Source organism: Strix aluco, chromosome 7, assembly GCF_031877795.1.
Source record: "Strix aluco isolate bStrAlu1 chromosome 7, bStrAlu1.hap1, whole genome shotgun sequence".
NCBI classification, from domain to species: domain Eukaryota; kingdom Metazoa; phylum Chordata; class Aves; order Strigiformes; family Strigidae; genus Strix; species Strix aluco.
The window spans coordinates 7,174,689-7,196,511 of NC_133937.1; the positions used below are offsets into that span (position 1 = coordinate 7,174,689).

The 21,823-nt window shown below is 38.4% G+C and overlaps 1 protein-coding gene across 4 annotated transcripts in view; it reads right to left on the reverse strand.

The window, feature by feature from the left end:
• Nucleotides 1–2,383: 2,383 nt before the first annotated feature.
• REEP3 (receptor accessory protein 3) overlaps nt 2,384–21,823 on the reverse strand; it is a 43,855-nt gene continuing 24,415 nt past the window's right edge. For 3 of the 4 annotated variants that reach the window (XM_074830322.1, XM_074830320.1, XM_074830323.1), the window contains exons 3-8: nt 19,394–19,470; nt 18,778–18,898; nt 17,352–17,465; nt 9,830–9,977; nt 7,199–7,362; nt 2,384–6,418 (exon numbers count right to left, since the gene is read on the reverse strand). In XM_074830322.1, coding sequence (XP_074686423.1) covers nt 6,362–6,418; nt 7,199–7,362; nt 9,830–9,977; nt 17,352–17,465; nt 18,778–18,898; nt 19,394–19,470 — 681 coding nt within the window. In that variant the 3' untranslated portion in view covers nt 2,384–6,361. The remainder of the gene's footprint in view (nt 6,419–7,198; nt 7,363–9,829; nt 9,978–17,351; nt 17,466–18,777; nt 18,899–19,393; nt 19,471–21,823) is intronic. The other variant, XM_074830321.1, reaches the window with a different exon arrangement.

Sequence of the window (21,823 nt, forward strand, 5' to 3'; positions counted from 1 at the left end):
AACAAAAAACCCCACAAGTGATCCAGAAGAAGCCCGGCGTGAGCTGGGCAGGGCGGGGAGCACCAGCAGGTGGTGGTGGGGAACTGCCTCACCGCTACTCCAGGAGGAAAGGGCGACCAAGGTGCCAGGTTGCGCAAGGTGGGGTCCGAGGGGAGGGGGCAGGAAAAGGCTCCCGCGGGAGAGCGGCAGGAGAGGCCCCAGGGAAGAGCAGAACAGCCGAGCAGCTGCTCCAGAGCTGTTGTAAAACAGGAGCAGCTCTCCCTCTTCCGTAACCTCGATTTTAAGAGAAGCAGCATTTTTCATCAGGATTTAATCCAGCCTCAGTAATCGCAGGCTGCTACCAAAGGTTAATTTTGCTCTGGAGCCCCCATCCCAGGCCACTGTCTTGTCTGTGGCCAGATCTGGTACTCGGGCACCTACAGAACAAGTCAGTTCTGCTTGTTGATTCAATAAAACAAATTAAACTACCATAAATGCTCTGTTCACCCCATGGCTTTCATCCAGTTTGTGGAGTGCCACCTAAGAGCTCCACATCCTATGGACAACAGGAAAAACTCCAGTTAAATTGGCAATTCTAGTATTAAGACTAGAGACACTAACTATTACTAATTAGACCTGAGGAAAAAGTGTGTGACAAAAGCACTCTAAGTGGTCTCTTTGGTGTAATTCCTTCAAGACTATAACGTGGTTATGCTTGCATTTTTCGTAGCGTTACACTGGAAGATGCAGTTTTGCTATTACACTAACTTCACGCAGGGTTTTTGTTTTGCTTTAGGGGTATTTTTAAGTCTTTCTCCCCATTTGGCCGTATCAAGAAATTCTTTCCTTTGAGGCAGTACATTAGGACGACTTCTCCTTAGTATCTAGTCCATGAGAGCTAAAATTAGTGGAAAGACTGGACGGGATGGCGCAGCTCACTGAGAAAGCTGTGAGTGCCACACAACATAGCGGATACGTTGCCCAGGAAGAGCTAAGTGAGGGTCAAAGTGCTGCTTACCTTGGAACTGTGACAGCGTGGATAAAAGGGACTTTCTAAATAATTTCTGAGCTTCCTCATCCATGTCGCTGCCATACATTAGCAGACAGGAGTGAAATCCTAGGCTGTATGTGAAGTCCTTATAGTCTCTGTTTCAGCTGCTTTCATGATTCCTACCCTAATTCAGGCAGAGCAATCTGTTGCTGAACTCTGGCAAAAGCAGGCAGACTTAAACAAAACAGGCTCCTGTTTTGTTCCTGAATACATCTACAGAAAGGATGAAAATAATTTTGGAAGTCTACTGATTTTACAAAACCTGTTAGGTTCCCCCTCATGTTCAATCATCTGTTTTCCCACGTTAGTGTGGAAAATACACAACACTTACAGTCTCAAATAAAAAAAATTTAAAAAAAGCCCCCCCAACTGTCACCATTGCTGCATCTGCTTCATCTTGATCATTTTAGCCTAGGACATACATACCAGCGCTATTTTCGAATCACCAGATAATTACTCATTCCCTGAGCACATCTCACCAGCAGGGAGACTGCTTTTAGCCCATATTCATGAATGTTCCTGCTACCTGCTAAACATTAGTTGAACAAATGAAGGAAAAATCAGCATTGTTTTCTGACATCCACAATTTCTTCAGTAGGTAAGGGTTTTGTACTGTATGAACTGTTCTGACATTAGGACTTGAATCACTGCGAGGTCCCTTAACGGTCCGTGCTCCTGGAGTGTATTTTCATAATGTTTAGGAGACAGTAGCAATAAATAGTAGTTTTTAAGTCTTTATCCTCAATTAACCATACCAAGAAATTCTTTCCTTTGAGGCAGTAAGTCAGGAAGCCTTGCAAAAAAGGCCCGGAAAATATGGTTACTGAGGGGTTTTTTTGCTTGGTTTTGCTAGGGGTGTTAACAGCTTACTTAAAGGCAGGTTTGAAAAAGGGAAGTTAACCTATGCATCTCCTTCTCTGGGTTACCAGAAGAACTCTGTTCAGCTAGGAAATACAAAGCAATATGTGTTTGTTTGCACACACAACAGTAAAGCTGCATCAATAAAAATAAGTGTTTTACTTAAAAATCCAACCATTCCCTGGGAATACTCTTTTGGGAGACTAAGATCTTATTTTTAGTTTACTCTGAACTGAACGTCTAAGTAAAATAAGTAACACTACAGCATTTTCAAGTTGCCTTTAGCAGGGTAAGTTTCATTTAAGTCTAAATCAGCATCAGGCTTCACAGCGAAACCTCAATGACAGTTTAGTCATACTTTGAACAGTTTTAAAAGTCTCTTCAAAATTCAGATAGGTTGTTTCAGTACTGGAATCATTATACTAAATAACAGAATACAGAGTACATAGTGACTGGTTTGTTAATCATAATTCAAGTAATAAAATATCCACTGCATCCTGCTCAAAGCAGCGTTTATTAAAGATAGTATCAAGATACGTCAATACATAATGAAGCTTTCCCTCCTACAAATATGTAAACAAGTTGACAGCAAGTTATTATTACAATATAAAAATTAAAGCTTACATTGCATTTTTTTAAAGCTACTAATGTCAGTCTCAATGTAGACAGTCTCTGGTCTGTAGCATTTAAAAATACAAGTTCTTGAAAAATGTTAAAGTATTGCCTTTGCACATACACATTTTCGTAGAAAAATACTTAAAAATACCAACTTCCCATTAATAAAAGTAACATGAAAAATAAAACACATCTTTTGTCATGAATAGCGTGCTAAATGCATCTAGCATTTGCTCCACCATTCTGTTTAATCAAATTATTTTCTGTTCATTTTAAAATTCATTGTAGTTTGCAAAAAGTATCTTGGATAATATTCAGTTACTTTCACATAGCAAAGCAATTAGCATTAAGTAGCTAATATTGGCAATTACCTTGTAATCAGAGTCTGGCCTAAATTTATTTGCAACTGAGGCCATCAATTTAATCCTCATCTCAAAACATACAGAGGGCTCTTGCTGAGAAATCCAAGTCAGTTCAGATATATTTTGGAAAGCCTTGAAACTTTAGGTGATTTAAGAAGAAATACATACTCTCTTTTAAAGTACCTTTAACCTCTACATAAGTTTTTCTTTAACTATATTAGCAGTCCTGTTGGTGGCAGTCAGTCAGTTCTCAGGCAATGCTTTGTCCGTATGATTATATAATTCGACATGAACTACATTTTACATTCCAAAACCAAAAAGAATGTTAAGTTAAATTTTCATTTTTGTTTAACATTTTTCCAAGAAGTTTACTGGCAAGAGCTAGACAGATCACTTTTGCAGTTGCTAAGGCAAAAAAGTTTGAAAATTCAATGTACACAAGGTTTAAAAGATTGTGTCATATTTCAAAACCAAACTAAACTAAATTCAACAAGCAGAGTGAAATACATATTATTGGGATGAAAGCTAATCATGCCATTGCGCCCTGCCAAGCATCAGCTGACAATAAACAGCAAGGAAAAAAAAATTAAGATAATACAGTGACCCAGTTTCAGGATGAATCCAAAGAACAAAATCAAGCTGTCAAGAAAAGAATCTTACAGCAGGATATTAGACTGAAAAAAACAGCTAGGAAAACACTGGAAGTTTATCACTTAAAACAGTATCTGAGAGAACACAAGTACATTTATATGCAAACAGCAATGAATACGAATAAGACTGCCAGCTCTCCTAGATCCATGCATAGTTCAGAAAAATGAGTTTATTTAGCCTTTGTCACTACTTAATTAGCAAGTTAAGTCTGCCAGAAGTTACAGCCTCAAATGTGTAACATGTAGAGCAACTTACTGACCACAAGAGCCTAAACTACTCAAATGACCTCTAGCCCTGGAAATGTGAAAAGAACACAACCCCCAAAGGAGGATCTACATGAACCTGTAACAGGAATGGTAATTCTGAAAGAAGGCCTTACCCTGCTCCTTCACGCAGGAGTCTGATTTGTAGAAAGATGACAATTTTATCGTCATGCTTGCTGATAAAACGAACATGATGAGTTAAAGCAAGATGTGGCAGCAAGTGCTGAAGGAGGACGTTCAACTGGAGAGTAAGAGTTAGAGATTCCACCTAAGGCGCAGGTTAGTCTGGTTTTCAAAGAGGGGCAAGATGCAAATACAAAAGCCTCAGTTTCCACTAACGTCTTCCATACCTTAACACACAGGCAGCCCGTTCCCTACATTCAGGGAAACGGATGAGAAGCACAAACAGTCCTGAGGCCCAAGTGCCGGACCATACCACGGGGAGGCTGCCTTTGTGACCACTGCCTCCCCCACAGACAACAGCTCCTTATGAAAGCTAGATGACAAGTCGCAGTTTCCATTAGAGGATGGGATTTCGGCACTACACTCATTTCGGAGGGAGCAGCCCTCCTGTTGTCTGGTACAAAACTGCATCTTCAAGTAAAGTAACACAAACTTTGGCCTTTTAATCACATATGGACTGTTGCAACGTCTTACTAAAGCATTTCAGTTCCTGGGAGATGCTAAAAGCACTGCACCATCACTACTGTGGTATTTGACCAAGGCTTTGCACTTGGCTTACAAATGCCTACAATGCAAGTGAGTAACGCAACACCAATACAGACCAGCTGCATTTTTATCCTTACAATTCAAACCCTGGCCCACAGTCTACAGAAGACTACTTCAAATGCCAGTATATATTAACAGGCCATTAAGTGCCTCCCAGCAGTGAATCCGCTATAGGTGTAATACACAGAAAAAGAACCACAGCAGGCCCAAGCCTTAAGAGCATGTTGAAAAGCACTGCAGTAGACTTGCAGATGACTGTCATACCTGGGGGAAGGTCTAATGACTGGACTCCAAGAGCCAAAGATAAGAGGGCTCACACACCATTTTCTCTTCAAGAAAAGTAACACCATCTCTCCCCATGCCAAGTAATAACATACTGTCTACAGAAAGTGGGTGTTTTCTCCCTGAATCCACAGTAGAAATAGTCACACAGAAAACTAAAATCAGCCTAATTCTGATTTGCAGAAAACAGAACTAAGGGGGGCCTCAGAAAGTCAGTTTGACAAGTCCTTGCCTTGAATGACATTCCAAAATTAATCTCTGTGCAAACAGTTATGTCATGGGACTCTAGGTTATAAAATAGCTGACTATATCAGCCAGACTTTTAGAAAAAGCTATTTGTATGTAAATATTTTAGTAATAACTTTAGCAATGAAAGTTCTACACAGCCAATTTTAGAATCCACATATGATATAAAATACACACACATACATGTTCTTTTTTATATATTCATTCTTAAAGGAACACAGAGCAAAACCAAACCAGGACCTGAATAATCTATCATACATGCCTTCATGTCAGCATGACTTCTAATACACAGCTGATGGGCTGATCAGATCCCTGAGGTCTATCACTGGAATTGCTACAAGTTTTTCTTACCACAATTTTAACCAAAAACTGACCTAAAAATCATGTTACATCTCTCTAGGTGAAGGAGGAAGAAAGACACAAACAAAACAGAACAAAAACAAAACAAAAAAAACCCCACACACAGACAAAAAACCACACGGCCTTGTAATACATAAAAAGGCACCTGATAATATTGTTAAATGTTAGTAGCAATTATCTACAGCATCCTAAGTGTACTTAAGCAATCAAGATAAATTAAAAAAAAAAAAATCACGAAGCACAAGAATTGCTGGCATTCAAAAGATAAGTCTAACCTACCTAAGAAGTCACTAAAATGACATGTGCAGCTGTAAATCAGTAAGAGTGTGCAAAACTATACAGTTTTGCATAAAGTGCTAAATGTACCCCCAGTTTGTACGTATTAGTATTGTATAAGTTTGTTAAGCTTGGCAATATGATGCAAGAAGATGATCTTAAGGATGTACCTACCATACCTACCTCGTCTTTTCTTTTCCTTCCCCACCATCCTCCATTGTACTTTAAACTGTACATTTTTAAATTACAGAAAGGCCTTTTCAGGAATTGTAGTTCAGAAAAATATTTCAAGTATACCTATCTTTCCGTGTAAACGTGGGGCCACTATGAGTTCAATTTACACAAGTTCCAAACACTTACAACTTCTGCTAATTCAACTGGAGTTGTAATCATTTCAGTCTGTTAGGTACCTCTGGAAAAAGGCTGTTTCCTGTTACTCATTTAACTCCCATTTAAGGAGTGCTGAAAGTCATACTATAACTTGTCCAGATTTGAGTCAAAACAATAAGCAATTACAGAAAAGCAGAGTAATACTTTATCCAACCGTTTAGGTTCATAAAACCAAGTCCTACCATATCTATTCATATATACTCATTATATGAATCATACACAGATCTTTAAACACTTGACACACTGAATTCAAGTTATTATAATACAGCAGTTTGTCTTGTAGGCATTGTGCAATACACTTAGAAGTACACAGCGGGTCTCTTCTTTACTCTGTATTTCAGTGATCCATACCGTATCTGAGGGAGGGAAAAAAAAAAAACACACACAACTTCACTAAGAGTTGAGATCACTTCAGGCAGAAATATTATTTGCCTTTCCACCAATCCAATCTACCAAGTGTCTAAATGTGCTTTGAACACTCCACAGTTTCAGCAAGAGAATCTACCTATGACTGAGATAGTTTCAACAGAACTGGGCAAGGGTAAGTCTCAACTGTTTTCCCAGAATTACCCAAAAGCTTTTATGAGATTCCATAGAGATTTATCCAGAAGTATCTTTAAATTTTGTGACACATGCAAATATAAAGCACTTTGAATCCTACACAGGATCTTCTCTTTATGGGTAACAAGTCAGAGCAGGCCATATGTCCATGGGAACTAAAAAAGTCTGAATCTTCTTTAATCCATTAAACAGCAGATGTTTAAGTTGCAGAACCAAGATATGCAAATGCCGATGACAATATCACTATCTACACCCCTTTCAAGGTGAGTAGTTCCTGGAATTTGGGCGGGGTGGTGCCAGAATTAGCATTACAAGCACAGAGTCTATTTCCTCTCCTCTCCTTTTTAACTCGCTTAGTTCATTTCATTCATGTATTTCCCTTAAACACCTGGAAGTACAAAAGCTCCAAGACTAGATACTGTTATCACATACTTCCTCCTCCATTTAGTATTCTACCACCCAGTTATTGTTGATAACCCCTCTAAGATTAAGAAAAAAAATAATTTCTGCATTATTAAAAATGTTGGGATACACTGTTAAAAGCAAACTCAATACTTAACTAAGATTATACTTGCCTCTTTACGGCCTTTAATAGTTTTCACAGATTTCATGCTCTGAGTTCTTCGAAGGCCTCTCTGAGCAAACATTTCATCCTCTGAATGTGTCCCCTCCATCTCTTCATCTGTTTTATCATCTCCAGGATTTTTTTCCAGTGGAGTTTTGTAACCTTTAAAAAACACTTTTATTAAGATGTTAAGAAGTAGCTGTAACTTTTAGATTTCTAAGAAAGCCATGAGTTTCATCTTTAACACACATCCTTTATTCTTTTAAACAATACAGTCAGTCTGCCAGCTGTTTCAGAACAGCAAAATATCTAGTCTGCCAGGAGTTGTTGCTTATAATTCTGCCATTTTTAAGTAACAAGCCACTCTGTTCCATAGGTATGTAATGCAGTGGTTCCTCAATTGTCAAAAATTAAACCATCAGTCTGCTACGATCTTCTGCTTTACACTGAGGCAAAAACCTCAGTGGTCATCCTGAAAAGTACTTAAGGTTTTTTGGCCATAATCCCCATGGGAGAGGGGTTAGACTACATGAGCTTTAAAAGGTCCCTTCCAACCTAAACCGTTCTATAATTCTGTGATTCACAGGACCTTTCTTCACACTTGCATACCTCTCGGCATATTTAATGCCCAAGTTCCTTTCAGATCGATACAATGTCAAAGTACTATTAAGGGTTGTTTATAGCCTGCGAAAATAGGACCAAGATTATTACCAAAGACTCACACTAGAGGGCGCAAACTGCTTAAAAACACGTCCTGAAAAGATCCTTGGCGTCCAAAAGCCCTGAATCCCTATCACAGACGTATCATAAGGTCTCCAAATGTACTCTGGTTCTTTCCCCTCGCCAACCTCTCCCTTTATAAGGCCATTCCAGAACCTACAAGAGGTAACACTCCAGAATACCTTTTAGACTCCAAACCCAACTTTCATGATGATCAATGTACATTTCATCTTAAACCAATATTTAGGCTTAATTAGATTCTTTTCCTTTAGTCATTTTTTTCCCAAAATTAGAATCACACTCACCTACTCCACAGCTACTTAAAGGCAGACTTGCCTCTTCTGCCATTCTAGAGGCAACATGTCTCTGCCTCCAATACAATTCATCTTTTTCAATATGGAAGATTTGAATTGCATCTGTTGCTCATATAGTCTCTCACTAGGGATGTTTGCAGTGACACCAATACTCCCTTATCTCTATTTGTAACACCTCTTCTGATGCATCAAAATCACATTTGCCGTTTTCACAGCAAGCATACTGGCAGCTCAATCATCCTATGATCAATGTCCTTCTACAACTAGGTCTTTTTAACTAATTTGCACAGCTCAGATCACAAAAAATAACCTTCTGCTAAGTGCAATGACATATTGCTATGTAGTGTTCCTAACTCTTACCTGTGGTTTGTGGGTTTTTGTTTTGGTTTGGTTATTTTTTGGTTGGTTGGTTGGTTTTTTTTAATCTAATGCTGAAGAAAATTCAAAGAAAACAGAAGAGGTGTACACTAGATTTGGGTCCAGGAGTCGAAACAATTAAGTTAAACTATCTCTAAGAAAGCATTTTGACATGTGAGGTTGAATCTCACAATCAGCGATTATTTACATAGTATAAACTACACCCAAGTAAATATTTTTTAATGGAATTTTGAGCATTTCCAAGCTATTTCAGATAGCTAACTAATGCTCTCTTACTGAGGAATAGCCCCTGCACAACAGCTGCAGTGACATCATCCCTAATGCAACCCCTGATGAATCCATGGGCTTTCTCTCTGGCCAGTGACCCCTGTCCAGCACAGGATACCTTCTGGGCACAATTAGCAATTCAGCTTCAGGCCATTCAGGTGGCCATTTATTCCTTAGAAACACCATGGGCTACCATGTGATTCCTGGAATTCTTCATCCTCCACAAGCATCAGCCCTCCCCAAAAATGAAGGGATGAGAGGAAATGACAGGATTAGGTGAAAAGAAATAGACCAGAGCTATTTCTTTGGTGGGAAATATCAACTACTTTACATTGTAACTTTACCATTTAAAAAGGTATCTGCCACTGAAACCTTCCTTCAAGCATGACAGGCTCAAAAGCAAAGTGATGATGATAATAATAATATAATAAAATAATATATATTGGTCACCACAAACCATCTTTTGAATGTTGATGTGCATCAGTCCATTATAACAACTTAATGCCTTCATTATTCTGATCACCACAAGCAATTTTACATTTTGAACTGTTATTACAGACCTACTGAATTTATTTCCATTAATTTTCTCTTCCTATTTATTGAGCTTCCATAAATTCTCACGTTTAACTTTTTGTACACTTGTCACAGAAACACCACTTACTCACATATTCTTTTACTTCCAATTAAGCTTTACTTTGGCAAGGAATTCTCATTGCTAATTGGCAAAGATAGGAGTAATGAGTACGGTATGACTACACTGTTAGTGGCTGCAAGAAGAAAATAATTCAGGGAGGATTTCTCAACTGTCATAATATATCTTGCTCAAGTAAACTCTGTTCAAGTGTACTGGAATTCTTTGAGGTCTTTTCCATTTCTAAATGGGGTAAATGTATTTCTGCCTTCCCACTTTTATCTTTGGTGAGTTGTTCATTTAGCTAGAAAACAAATAGATGGATACTTACCTGAAGACTCACTTGCAGATGCTCTGGTTTTCTTTTTTGCTTCTGGTAATGTCTGATAGGATCTCTGTCCTACTGGCTCATCTCCTTGTATAGTAGTCAAGTCATGCATACTGAAACTTCTCAGTTTCTCAGTTATCGCGCCTTGACTCTGAAATACAACAACAGTATCTATGAAAACAAAGCAGAGGTTTAACTTTGCTGTTCGAGATGGGTGAAGACGTTTAAGCCCATGCTTCTTTGTTGCACTAGAAAATTCATGGAACATAAGCATGCGTTAGATTTACGTTTGCTTTAAGTATTGCTTTTACCCAAGCTTAACAGTATATTGCTCTGAGATGAATAATTTACAGATAAGCTAGCAGTTTCATTACAAATGTCTCATTTCACTCCTTTAATCTGAGCAAATAAAGGCTTTTTTGGTGAGGGGATGAGTTTAAAAGGAGAAAAAAAACATCAGAAATGCTCAAATCACTTCAAACATGGTATTTCTGTAGCAGTGCTAGGTAGCATGACAGTGGGTTTAACACTTCCATTTTAAAAAGCGTGGTTGACAATAAATAAATATTTCCGCTGTTTTAGATTTTATCCTCCACAAATTTGAATATGCATAAGAAAGGAAATATGTGTTAAAAATACACTCTGTAACATTAACTCAAGTAACTGAGACACTGGCAGCACTACAAAAGCTCTAGTTGACAGAAACTTGAAACCACAAACCAAAGAAGTCGTGTCTGGACTACAAGCTAGCAGGTTCTCTTACTCATGTAGCTTTATGGACATAGTACCATAATACCAACCCAAAATCTAATGCTACATGTAAAGATAGTTGATCACATTTTAACATTAGTATGCCTTCTCTGATTGTCTTTACATCTTTCCTACATGGGACATATAGGAAGTTCCCCTTTAGAAAGATGGGTCAAACAGCTCTTTCATTTTACATCAGATGATGTTATTATTAAAGCACTGAAGATTAATTTATTGTATAAGCAGCTAAAAGAACAAGCACATTACTCAATGTGATGTTAAAATAACATTTGATTCTTCCCTCTCTGGCATACATGGCAAAAAATAACCATTTCAGAGGAACGTTGACAAGCCTGTGCACGAATCCCACTTCAAAGCAAGGGCTCCAGATTTTGTTTCTTTCTTAAAAATGAAGCTCTTAAGTAAAATGTGAGCACTACGCTAGCTAGCAGTAGCAGAAATCTGCATACAATTCCACACACCTTTCTCCGCAACAGCAGTTCTTGCACCACTGGCCAAAGCCATTTGTTCTCACTCTCATAGCAACAACTGTTTGCAGATGGTAGACCAGCACACTAAATTATTCCATGTTAAAAATAGCCATGTAAAGTGAAGAGACAGTAGAGTGATACTCCTTAAGCTTGCATGGCCACCAAAGAGGGTGGGGGGGGGGGGGGGGGGGAAGGGAAGTGGCTTAAACCTAATACTCATTTTCTAATGACTAGTCATTAGTACAGCATATAAAACTAAAACAGTGTGCTACACAGGCAAGAAGAACCTATTTTAACTCTATTTTAACTCTTACACCACCATTCATACATTGCCACTAAACAAAAACAAAGAAAGGGTTTCTTATGAGAGAAGTTAGAAGCCTTTACTTTTCTCGTTCTTCCTACATACCTGTAGGATGACTAACATTTCTCAAGAACACAACTACAGCTTGCCTTTGGGTTAAAATGCACTACACTGTACAGTCTGTGTATAAACTACTGTAGAAATTCTGAAGTTAATTTTATCCCCTAAAATGTCTTGTTTAAGGCAGGTCTGTCCTGCCTTAAGGCAGGAATCCTGTCCTTCCACTACTCCACTTCTTTCATTGAAAAGCATTTGCACAGTAAGCCAAATCAGGAATCAGCTATGCGTGAGAACTTACAGTCAGCTGCTAGGACACCAGAGAACTGGAGAGACAGGACTGTTTCTTTTGACAAGTAACAGCTAACGGTATCTGCTATAAAACAGTAAGACTCTTGATCAGGCTGTGTCCACTGCTTGAAGAGACACAACTGGACTCAGGTGTCAATCACTGCACACCAATGAATGTGTAGAACGGACCCAGTTGATTCTCAGCAGAATCCATATAAATTCAGTACAACTCCACTCCCTAAGTGTGGACAGAGTCTACTATAGAATAGTGACAGAAGCTGGATTTGGCCAGAAGCAAAAGCGTAGGAAGACACACTTGCGTAACAGTTGCACAGTGAGTTCATTCATTATGAGACACACTACAAAAAGACACTTGCAAATTGGACAAGATAATGTAATTAAGATTATAATAAAACATGCTAAGAAGAACTCACATTACAAGCCTGTATTTCCAATTCCACTGTTGAGATAGAGGACTAGATCCAAGCTGGGAACATTCAGACTTAATTTTCAGTGCAGCTCACGGATACAGAATTTTGTTTTTTGAAGGGGAAAAAAGTCAACTATGTGCCATAAAGTAACATTGTGCCCTTAACCAAACTGTACGGTCAACGAGGCTAGAGCTCCTGTGGAGCACTGCCTCATTCAGGGAGGACATAAGGGATTCATACAATGGGCCCTTCATTCCAAAACGACTTGCCAGGATGGAAAGTTTTACTCAAGTTACACACAGCAAATATTAAGAAGTTTGAAAGGATACATATACAAATAAGAGATGGAGCACACATGCCTAAGAGTCACAGTAGGAATGGGGGCTGCACAACCACTGCTGTACTGCAGAGTCACAGTCACAAATTACACTGATCCTATACAGGTACTCCCTACAGTCCCCCCAGTCTCCTGCCTGAATGTTGTCTACATCTCACCCCTAGGAAGATCCAGTCTAGCCATATCAAGATCGATTTCTACTTCACACCACTGCATGGACTAATTGGAGGACAAATTTCAAGGCGTTTTGTGTGGGTTTTTTAATTATAAAGGAAAAAACAACCCACATCACTGTGCTCATACAGTACTTAATATTTAGGAAGATTGTTCCACCCCCCATGCCCAAAAGCAGCAGGTAATTGCTTTCTGCCAAAACAATGTGAGGATCTGGATTACTATCAACTCAGAATGAAAGTCTGGCTGAAAAATATTAAATACCCTCCTACTGCTGGAAATGGGAGATGAAATACCCTCTACTGCAGGAAACGTGAACATAACATTCACATTTTAGAATATTAATGCATTAAGAGCTTTGATATCTTGTTTGAAAGTTCAGAGAATTACTACCACAGCTCGAAAGCAAGATTTTGCCTGCAAAACAGAAGGCAGAGCAATGCAATTGCAGGTGGAGTGAAGGGGGTTCTACTTCCACACTCATGCCACGGGTATGGCAGCAGCCATCACCTCTCCCCAGCCATACACACACCCCAAGATGCTGCACACAAGAAGGTGGCAGTGCAGTTGCCACGCCTGCACTAGTGTCCCATTATTTCAACAGTTACTACTAGTAAGGAAGAAATACAGTAGGCTGCATCCAGCCCAGCTGCTGCCAACTAAATTACACCACAAAAGATTGAGACACACACATTTACAATTACAGTGTAAGCAAAAAGAGCACAGAACTTCAGTGATCAAATTTCTATGTAAGTGAACCTTGAAGAGAGATGAACTGTGAAGTTTGTGTGGTCTTAAACAAAACACAAGTCTTAAAGCACGAGTTTGCTTATTTATTCAATAGTAGCTCTTAAAACATATTAAACTCTTTTCAGAGACCACATTCATTACCAGTGACCAATCTGAAACACTGAAGTTGTAATAGGTTTCTAAATCTAGTTTTTGATAAACATAGCCTACTTAAGGGACTCCTTTTGAGACCACTCAGACTCTGGTAAGCTTTTTGTACGCCATCTCATCAGCTGACCCTCATATGTGAAATGCCACTCTCTATTTTGTTATTGAACATGTATTTTTTATAGTTTATATACTTAACCCAGGGAAGCTGCAGTAAACAGACACCACACAGTATATGTCTGCCTCAGGGACTCTTTTCTGTTGTTGTTTAAATGGGACTTGCAGCCCCCTCAGTGGTCAGGATCACTGAATAAAGCTGCTTGGCCTGCACTGGACAAGTTCTCAATGGACTCTGCATCCACAGGGCTGCTTAGAGCTTTGTGGCTACAGAGCTGCCGTGTGCAGCACCCACATTCCCAGCTGTTCTCCCCCTGATCCGATCCGGGCTGACAGGGAACGACTTCTGATCCCTCTCAACCTGGAAAGAGACTGCTGTCCCATGAATGACCTCTGCAGCATGCTGGGCAGGGAGGAGGGATGAAAGCAATATTGCCGGGGAGCTGAGCTGCTCACAGCGATACTGGCTGTGTGCCACAGCTGGCTGCAAGATACGGCCTCCCACTGCCATGCCCCGAGTGGGAAGAAGGGGAAGTCTGAGCAAGGCCGTTAGAATAATATTCAACCAGCAGAAAGGCAGCAGATTCAGTATGACTAAAAGACATGCAGAAACACAGCCCTCAAAATATATCATTATTATTACTACCAAATAATACTTCACAAATGAACAATATTTGTTCAAAATTTGTTCAAAAAAAATGACAGTGCATATCACAGCTTAATTAGCAGCCATCCCACACGTGGTGATATAGAAACCAGTTTTCACTAGTAGCTTGAGAAGTCAGAATTTATGTGTTGGCAAAAATTGGAACGTACAAGTAACCTGCATCTCAGAGGATCTGGAAAGCAGATGCACCAAAATACAAGATTTATCAGTAGAACTTGGTGTTGTGGATAGAATTTCCACAAATCCATACACTATTGAGCTGAAAGAACTCCAACAACTGCCCTATCATTAAAGGCATCTTGTTGCTGATTCTTTTATATCCCAAAGAGAATTTTTATTAGTAGACTGTAAAAGTCAACCTCGACCATATTGCATCCCTAAGTCTCCTGAAATCAGGATTTTACAAAGATTTGTTTTCTGTCATGTTAATTTAAGTAACACAATTTGTTTTGCTAATGTATGCTATTTAGCAGGTTTTGAAACACCATATTTTACATGAACAGTGGCTAACTAGTACCAGCTAAAAATATCAGTAAAGGAATGTAAGCTACAAGCCATGACTCCTGCCAATTACATTTCAATGTAACTACAGTGGAGCAGGTTTAAATCTATGTCAAATTTCAGTAGACTGACCTGGCTGGCTGGCTGCTCCAGCCTCCCCTACACAGCCAACTAGTCTTTTAATACTAATCCCCAATTCCTTTGACAGCCCTTGGAGAAAACCGCTCTTTCCCACACTTGATCTTGAAAATATTCCAGAGAGTTTCCAAGCAATTTTACCACCCTCCTAAAGTTGGCATAAGCAGACATCGTAGCATCTTGTGCTTGGACACGTCAGTGAACAGAAGCTTTCTTTCTTTGGACCTCCTGTTGTGTTTAACCTTCCACATTCTCAATTCCTAATTTGAGATCCGATATGTCAGAATAAGCATGCCTGCTCCTTAAAAAAAAAAAAAAAAAAAAAAAAAAAGGATGAAATTGTGTCTCCTTCCCATCAAAACTGATCCCACTAATAGGATTCCGTTCCTGAAATCCTATAGCGTGCTCCACCAGCTCATGCTGAAGGGATAATCTTTTCACCTGCTGGAGGCAGCAGTCAACTCTTGAAAAACAGGGTACAAAATCAGGAACACATGCATTGTCTCCATTTGCTTGGATGGAGCAGTCACGCTCAGCTTTTTGGAATGACAAACTGAAGAGAGGTTTAACATGCCAAAATAAAGATTTTCAGAGTCTCCTCTTTCATACTGTTTAAAAATCATGTCTATTTTAGGTCTCTGGTATTGTGGTGGTTGTTTTGCCCAAGCATCTCATCTGCACTGAACTAATTCTGTACAAATATTCATGAGCATGTTTAACAAGTTTTAACAAATAGAGCAGGCGTCTTGCCAGTCACAGCTGAATAGCAATGAAATCTAAACACAGACATTTCGGAAAAAGTTATTCATTATTTCAGAAGAAAGTGGGAGGAGATATTTCTGTTATTTATTTTACAATATTTCTATAACACCACAAGGATTAACAAGGAAATATCCAACCTTAGCCAGGCAGCCAGACATAAGGAAAACACACAGAGCTTATCATCACAGGTGCACATTGTAGTAAGTTACGATTTGCTGTTTGGAAAAGAACTTGCATTTTAGCATTTAGCATAGTTCTTAAACTTTTTCCCAGTAGAGTACTTCGAGTTTTTGTTTGTCAGATTTGTTTTTTCTAAATAACCGATTTTCACTCTGGATACTTTCATTTCTCTAGAAGTGTACTCTATTTCCTTCTAAATTATTTCATGCCTCAAGGCAATACTAAGACTTTAAATAACAAAAAAAAGAACCAGTGATCAAACTGAATCACATTCTCAGTATTTTAGGCTTATTATGTCCATATTTTAAAACAAAAAGTGATACTTCTTACACTACCACCCACATGTATCTTTAAAAAGAGAGAAGATGAACAAACAAGATATGCATGACTGTTTTTCCAAACCTTTTCAAGATGGCATTTGAAAATGTAGTTTTTAGAAATGTCTTTGATTTATAAAGCAAGTTCATGTACAAGCACAGAAATTTAAGTTAAATGCTAGCTATACCTGCTTAACTTTGACAGCCAGGGATCTCTACATTACTTACTGGTATCTACTAAGTGTTCACATTTTCAATGCTGTTACTATGAACCCAGCAGTTTCATTTATTCCCAGGAAGAAATTAATCTTGATCGCCATAAAACTATCATTTAACTAGGTCATATACATCTTTATTTCCATACTTTCTTTAGTGTTTTGGTTTAAATGACTATTAAGCAGGATACACATTGTCTAAAGTTATACTCCTTTTGGTGGGCCACAAGTTGCATAGAATCTTACTTATAAGCTTGCATTTTGTTTTCCTAGACCTAGAACCCTCTGAAATTCAACTGAAGGTCATGAGTTTTGTAGGAATGTAATTTGGGAACAACCACAGGTTACTTCATGATGTAATGAAAATTATATGACAAAGCAAGAGTATGCTAAACAGCAATATGCAAGCTTACGCTTAGTGTATTAATTTAATAATTCAATCAACAAGTTGCAAACAAGTTAATTGTGTCAAGATAACGTTTATCTGTGGTAGTAATCTTTCATGCCTTACTTCGTATGGGGAGTTACCTCAAGTTGATTGGAGAAAAACAGCAGAAAAGCCAGAAATCCTTTATATAGTTTGTTTACCAACAAGAAAGCACAACAGAAACAGAAGAGAAACAATGGTCATCTTTACCAAAAATCTGCATAGAAAAATGCATGGTATCTTTTGAATCACAGTAAACCGATCCCCACCATCCAAGAAATAACTACAAGCCATGTTAAACAAACAAACATCGTATGAGGAGGACTAGAGGGCTGCAACCCTTAAATTGTGTTCCAGGTTTTCAATGCATTTACAGAATCAATCCTTTTGTTTAGGAATGTCAAGTCCTCAGTACAATCACACTGCTCTATATCAGGGGCAAAAGCAATTAATGCAAGCAGAAAGTTACCTTTACAGCTGCTGTCACTGCAGCAGTTGCTGCCAAATTCAACCCTTGCCTTCCAAAATTCACCATGGTCTCATAGCCTCTTTCTTTGGCTTGTACGATGTACTCATCAATCTCCTAAAAGCAAAACATACTTAAATTTTAGAGGGCTGTACATGAGAGTCACGTTTCCCTACAGTATTATTTTTCCATCAATAAAGGAAGACAGAAGAAATCTTTAATAAATTATTTAATGGGACAATTACTCTTGCCTTTGTACACTGATGTTTCATTCACTTATATTCTCTCATTTAAAAAATAACCACGTCTGGTCAAACAAGATAAAATACATTACTTTTGTCCAGCTCAGAAACATCACCACTACATAGCAAGTTCCTTACAGAGAGTAAGCTTAACTTGTCAGACAAAAGTTCAAGAAATAACATGCTTAAGGTGAAATCAGAGAGCTCCTTAGAAAGGTAGGGTCGGCTCAGAAAGAACTTCTGAAGCCAGAGCTCTGACATTGTGAAGTACCAAGGACAATACAGACATGACGTTTATCCCCAGCTGTGGTTAAATGCCTGGAGCTGGAGATAAAGGCTTCAAGGTAGTTCACAACAGCTAGCAGACTACAGGGAAAAAATCCTTTAGCTTATGAAGTTGCAAACGGTTTACAGTTCAACCTTCAAAAGGTCAGGATGACCTTACTGTTCATGTCAGTGGCAATTATGTCAGCTGCCTCTTTTGCCTAATAAAGGCCAAGCTCAGCACTGACCTTTATGAATGCTATTTTCTGTAGTGTGAGGTTTTTTGGTGGCAGTCTTCACACCTTTGCTAATCACCCTTTCCACACAAACAGGATACCGAAAAAAAGCTAAGCAGATCCGTGGCCCCTTCATACTCTGGCTAAAGCTAAATATCCTTTAGCTGCTTTCAGTTGGGGTATATTTCTGCAGACTATTCTTCCCTTAAAACTTAGTAGAAAGTCTCTCTCTTATCCTGTCAGTTTGCACACCAGAAAAGTCATCAACATCATTTGTCCTGAGAAGTTTTATTACTAGATTATGTTGGAAAAAAATGGTAACATGAAGAGCTGTTCCTAAAACTGCATTTATGCTTCTTCACAGAGAGTACTGCACATGTTCTTCCAGTAGAAAGTCCAACTGCATCACTTCCACTCAACTGAGCTCCTCAAAGTGCACTAAGTAGACCAGTGAACACCAAGCTATCTCATGTCAAAAGAAGGTAGTACATTGTCTGCTCATGCAAGTTAAATAGAAACATATACATGGACAGTCATATGCACTTGCCTCTGCTAGGCCAAGTTCACGCTGCCTGGCAAACCAGTAACGCACTGATCTGCTTTTATCATGTATCCAGCAGCAGTTAGTATTTCAACATATGGTATTTCCATATTAGGCATTAAAAAATATGAGAAGTTATTCCTTACCCTTTCTTTAGAAGAAAGAAGGGGGTGGAGAAATTTTCTGTAGATTAAACTTGCCCCTCTAGTATATGGGGAAAGGAGCCAAATAACAAAAGCTATCTTCAGTTCATAGTACAGTGGAAACCTACAGACAAGTTAAAAGTTGTATGAAATCAACAACTGCAATAAGAAAACACACAGTAATTAATCATCATGAAGAGATCTCAGAAAACACAATTACATGTTAGCATACAGGATTCTTCACGTACAAGAAGTTATATTAGACAAATTAAATGAGTTATAGACCTATGGATTTAATTTTAATTGACTGTACTGTCATTTAAGAAATGAAAACAGTTAAGAGCTTTGCATTATACATTCCTGCAGAGAAATTATAGTCCATCCTTTTAAGAGTTCTATTCAGTTTCTACAGCAAAGGTGGCAGTTTTGTAGTCCCTACTTCGAGTGACAGTGCACACTTGAAAACAGATGTTATTTTTCACATACACTGAGATCTTTTCCTGAAAATAAAGGGCTACCAACAAGCACAACTTCTTTATAAAAATTAAATCATTACAAATCAAAGAGCACCAGAAACGAATATAGTCTCATCTAGAGTTCATAAAAAGCAGGCTCTTACCAAGAGACTGTTAGGTCAGTTATTGTTTCAGTAACTGTATAAAGAGCAAACACAATCCAATACATCATCCAGCGAACCTGAAAATTAAAACACCATCTTCAGTAAGAATTTTGATTTCACCTTTACACAGAATACACTATACACTGTACAGTCAGTTCAGAGCTGCCAAAGCAAGACATTCAACAGTATCTGTCTGCCTCAACCAGGTTTCAACGGAAATTATATGAGGGTCCTAATGGTCTTCTGTTCCTAAGTAGAACTGGTGGCAGCTGCAACAAGCTAAGTGAAATGGCTGGGTCACCGGGGTCACAACCTCACCTAGGCTGGCTTCACAGACTTGGCTCTGCCTCTAAAGAGCTTTACTGATAAGAAAAAACACTGCAAAGAGTCAGTAGATTCTCAAAAGTACAAAGTGCAATTCCCACTATAGCACTAAAGAATATTTCACTCTCTTCCACACACATCCGTATGTTTATACCACACACACAGAAGTCAAAAATTAATAAGTCAGGTAGCCCTTGCTTTCATTTCAGAATATACGTTATTCAGCTATACACTGCGCTCAAGTTCTACATGTGTGCTTCGCATTATGGTATTAATACTGGGGCAAGGCAGGAAAACAGTATTTCTCATGGAAATTTAATTCTATTCATACGCCAAGAACCACAGAAGTCTTGTTAATAAAAGAGCTCACATGTAAACATCTTAATGCTTCAGGGGTTTATATCTATATACTCATTTTTGGTTTTAAGATTTACACTATACATAATTGTTTTGAAATCAGACAATGCTCTTGAAGTACAGGTTTAGTTCTAATAGTTAATTAAATCGCTCATTTTTCTTGAACATTTGTTCAAATTTAGTTGTCGAAACTGATTACATCTTTCAGAATATGTATTATAGAAGTAGTTCCAGACATTTGTCTTCTCTAAGATATCAGCGGCCAAATGCAATGTATTTCCAAAATAGGTCAGTGCAAACCACCACTGGTTATTCATACTAACTGAACGCCCACATGTTCTTTAAATTCCAACACTATCTATGCTAGAAAAAAACAAAAGATTTCAAGAAAAGAAAGAAAAGAGAAGAAAAGCATCACCCGCAACCAGATGCAATAACCTCTTTTCACTTGCGACATACAGACTACTAACTCTTCTGGTATACCCTCAAAGCATTAAACACCACATTTGATAGACACTAGCTTGAGTCCTAAATTCATGGGACCCTCTTTCAAAACGAGGGCTATATAGACTTTCCTACAGAGGATGTGGCTCAGATTTAATCTTCACCTTTAAAGCAATCTTTTTTTGAAGTGGACTTAAATAAGTACTCAAAACCTAATGCTACACCGCTGCCTATTTTGTAGCTGTGCATTACACTTTAAAACCACTTCCTTTGTCACAACTTGAGACCCCTTTATCTTAAATGCTTTTCTATATTTCAATTTGAAAAGAAACTCAGTCATGTGATGACATTCTTCGCTTCAATCTCTCAGAGGATTTAGGTATTTCAGGCTTGAATAAACTAAGACGGTACACAACAGCTGAAGTCACCTCTGACAGGCCATGTGACATTTAGACTGGTGACCCTTCCATGAACCAGAGTCAACACCTGAATAAAAATAAAATTAACATCCACCCTTGCCCCATCAACCTAAGCATGATGCAATGTAATTTTTAAGATGCCACGTAAGCCTAAATTTTTTTTTTCCCCCCAATATATTTTATCCAGGCTGTTCATTCTCTAATCAACATCTATTTATCCAATTAGGAACAACAATAGAAGTGGAGTTTCTCTTGGGCTGCTCGGAACAGTAAGAAATGCCCTGCAGAAGGTCATATGAGATCTGCCAGGAGTCCTGCTGAGGTCTGGGCAAAAATTCTCAAAAACACAAGTCAAATCATATTTTGTACAACTAATGCATTAGGTACCAAAAGCATCCTTGACAAATGAGCCTGTGTGATTTACAGTGGTTTTCATACCAGAAAAAACCTCAGGAAAAACAGAAGGTCATATTTGACACTGCCCAGAAGACTATAAACAACTTAACTCTTAAAGATGAAGTTACAGAAGCTTTGACTGGGTATTGCTTTTTATGTTAAAAGGGTGATTACAGATATGGTTTGTTAAGCTTTTTTTCTACCATCCAAGTGTTAAGCTCATCTTTGGTGGCTCTGGCTGAAGTACATCCTTTCAGGTCAAGATTCTGTAGCCAGGATTTGAGAAGACTGGTCATTCTGACTTCTAAACTATGTTTCAGATGCTTATTACAAAGACTTTGGTGTAACACAGTGAAAAAACTCCTCAAAGAACCTGGCCAACTCCATTAAACCAGGGTAATTACAAGAACAAATAAATCTCCTCAAAGGCACAGATGCTAATTTCTAGAACTAAAGACCGTAAGACTTTTAAATTACCAAAACCAGCAAC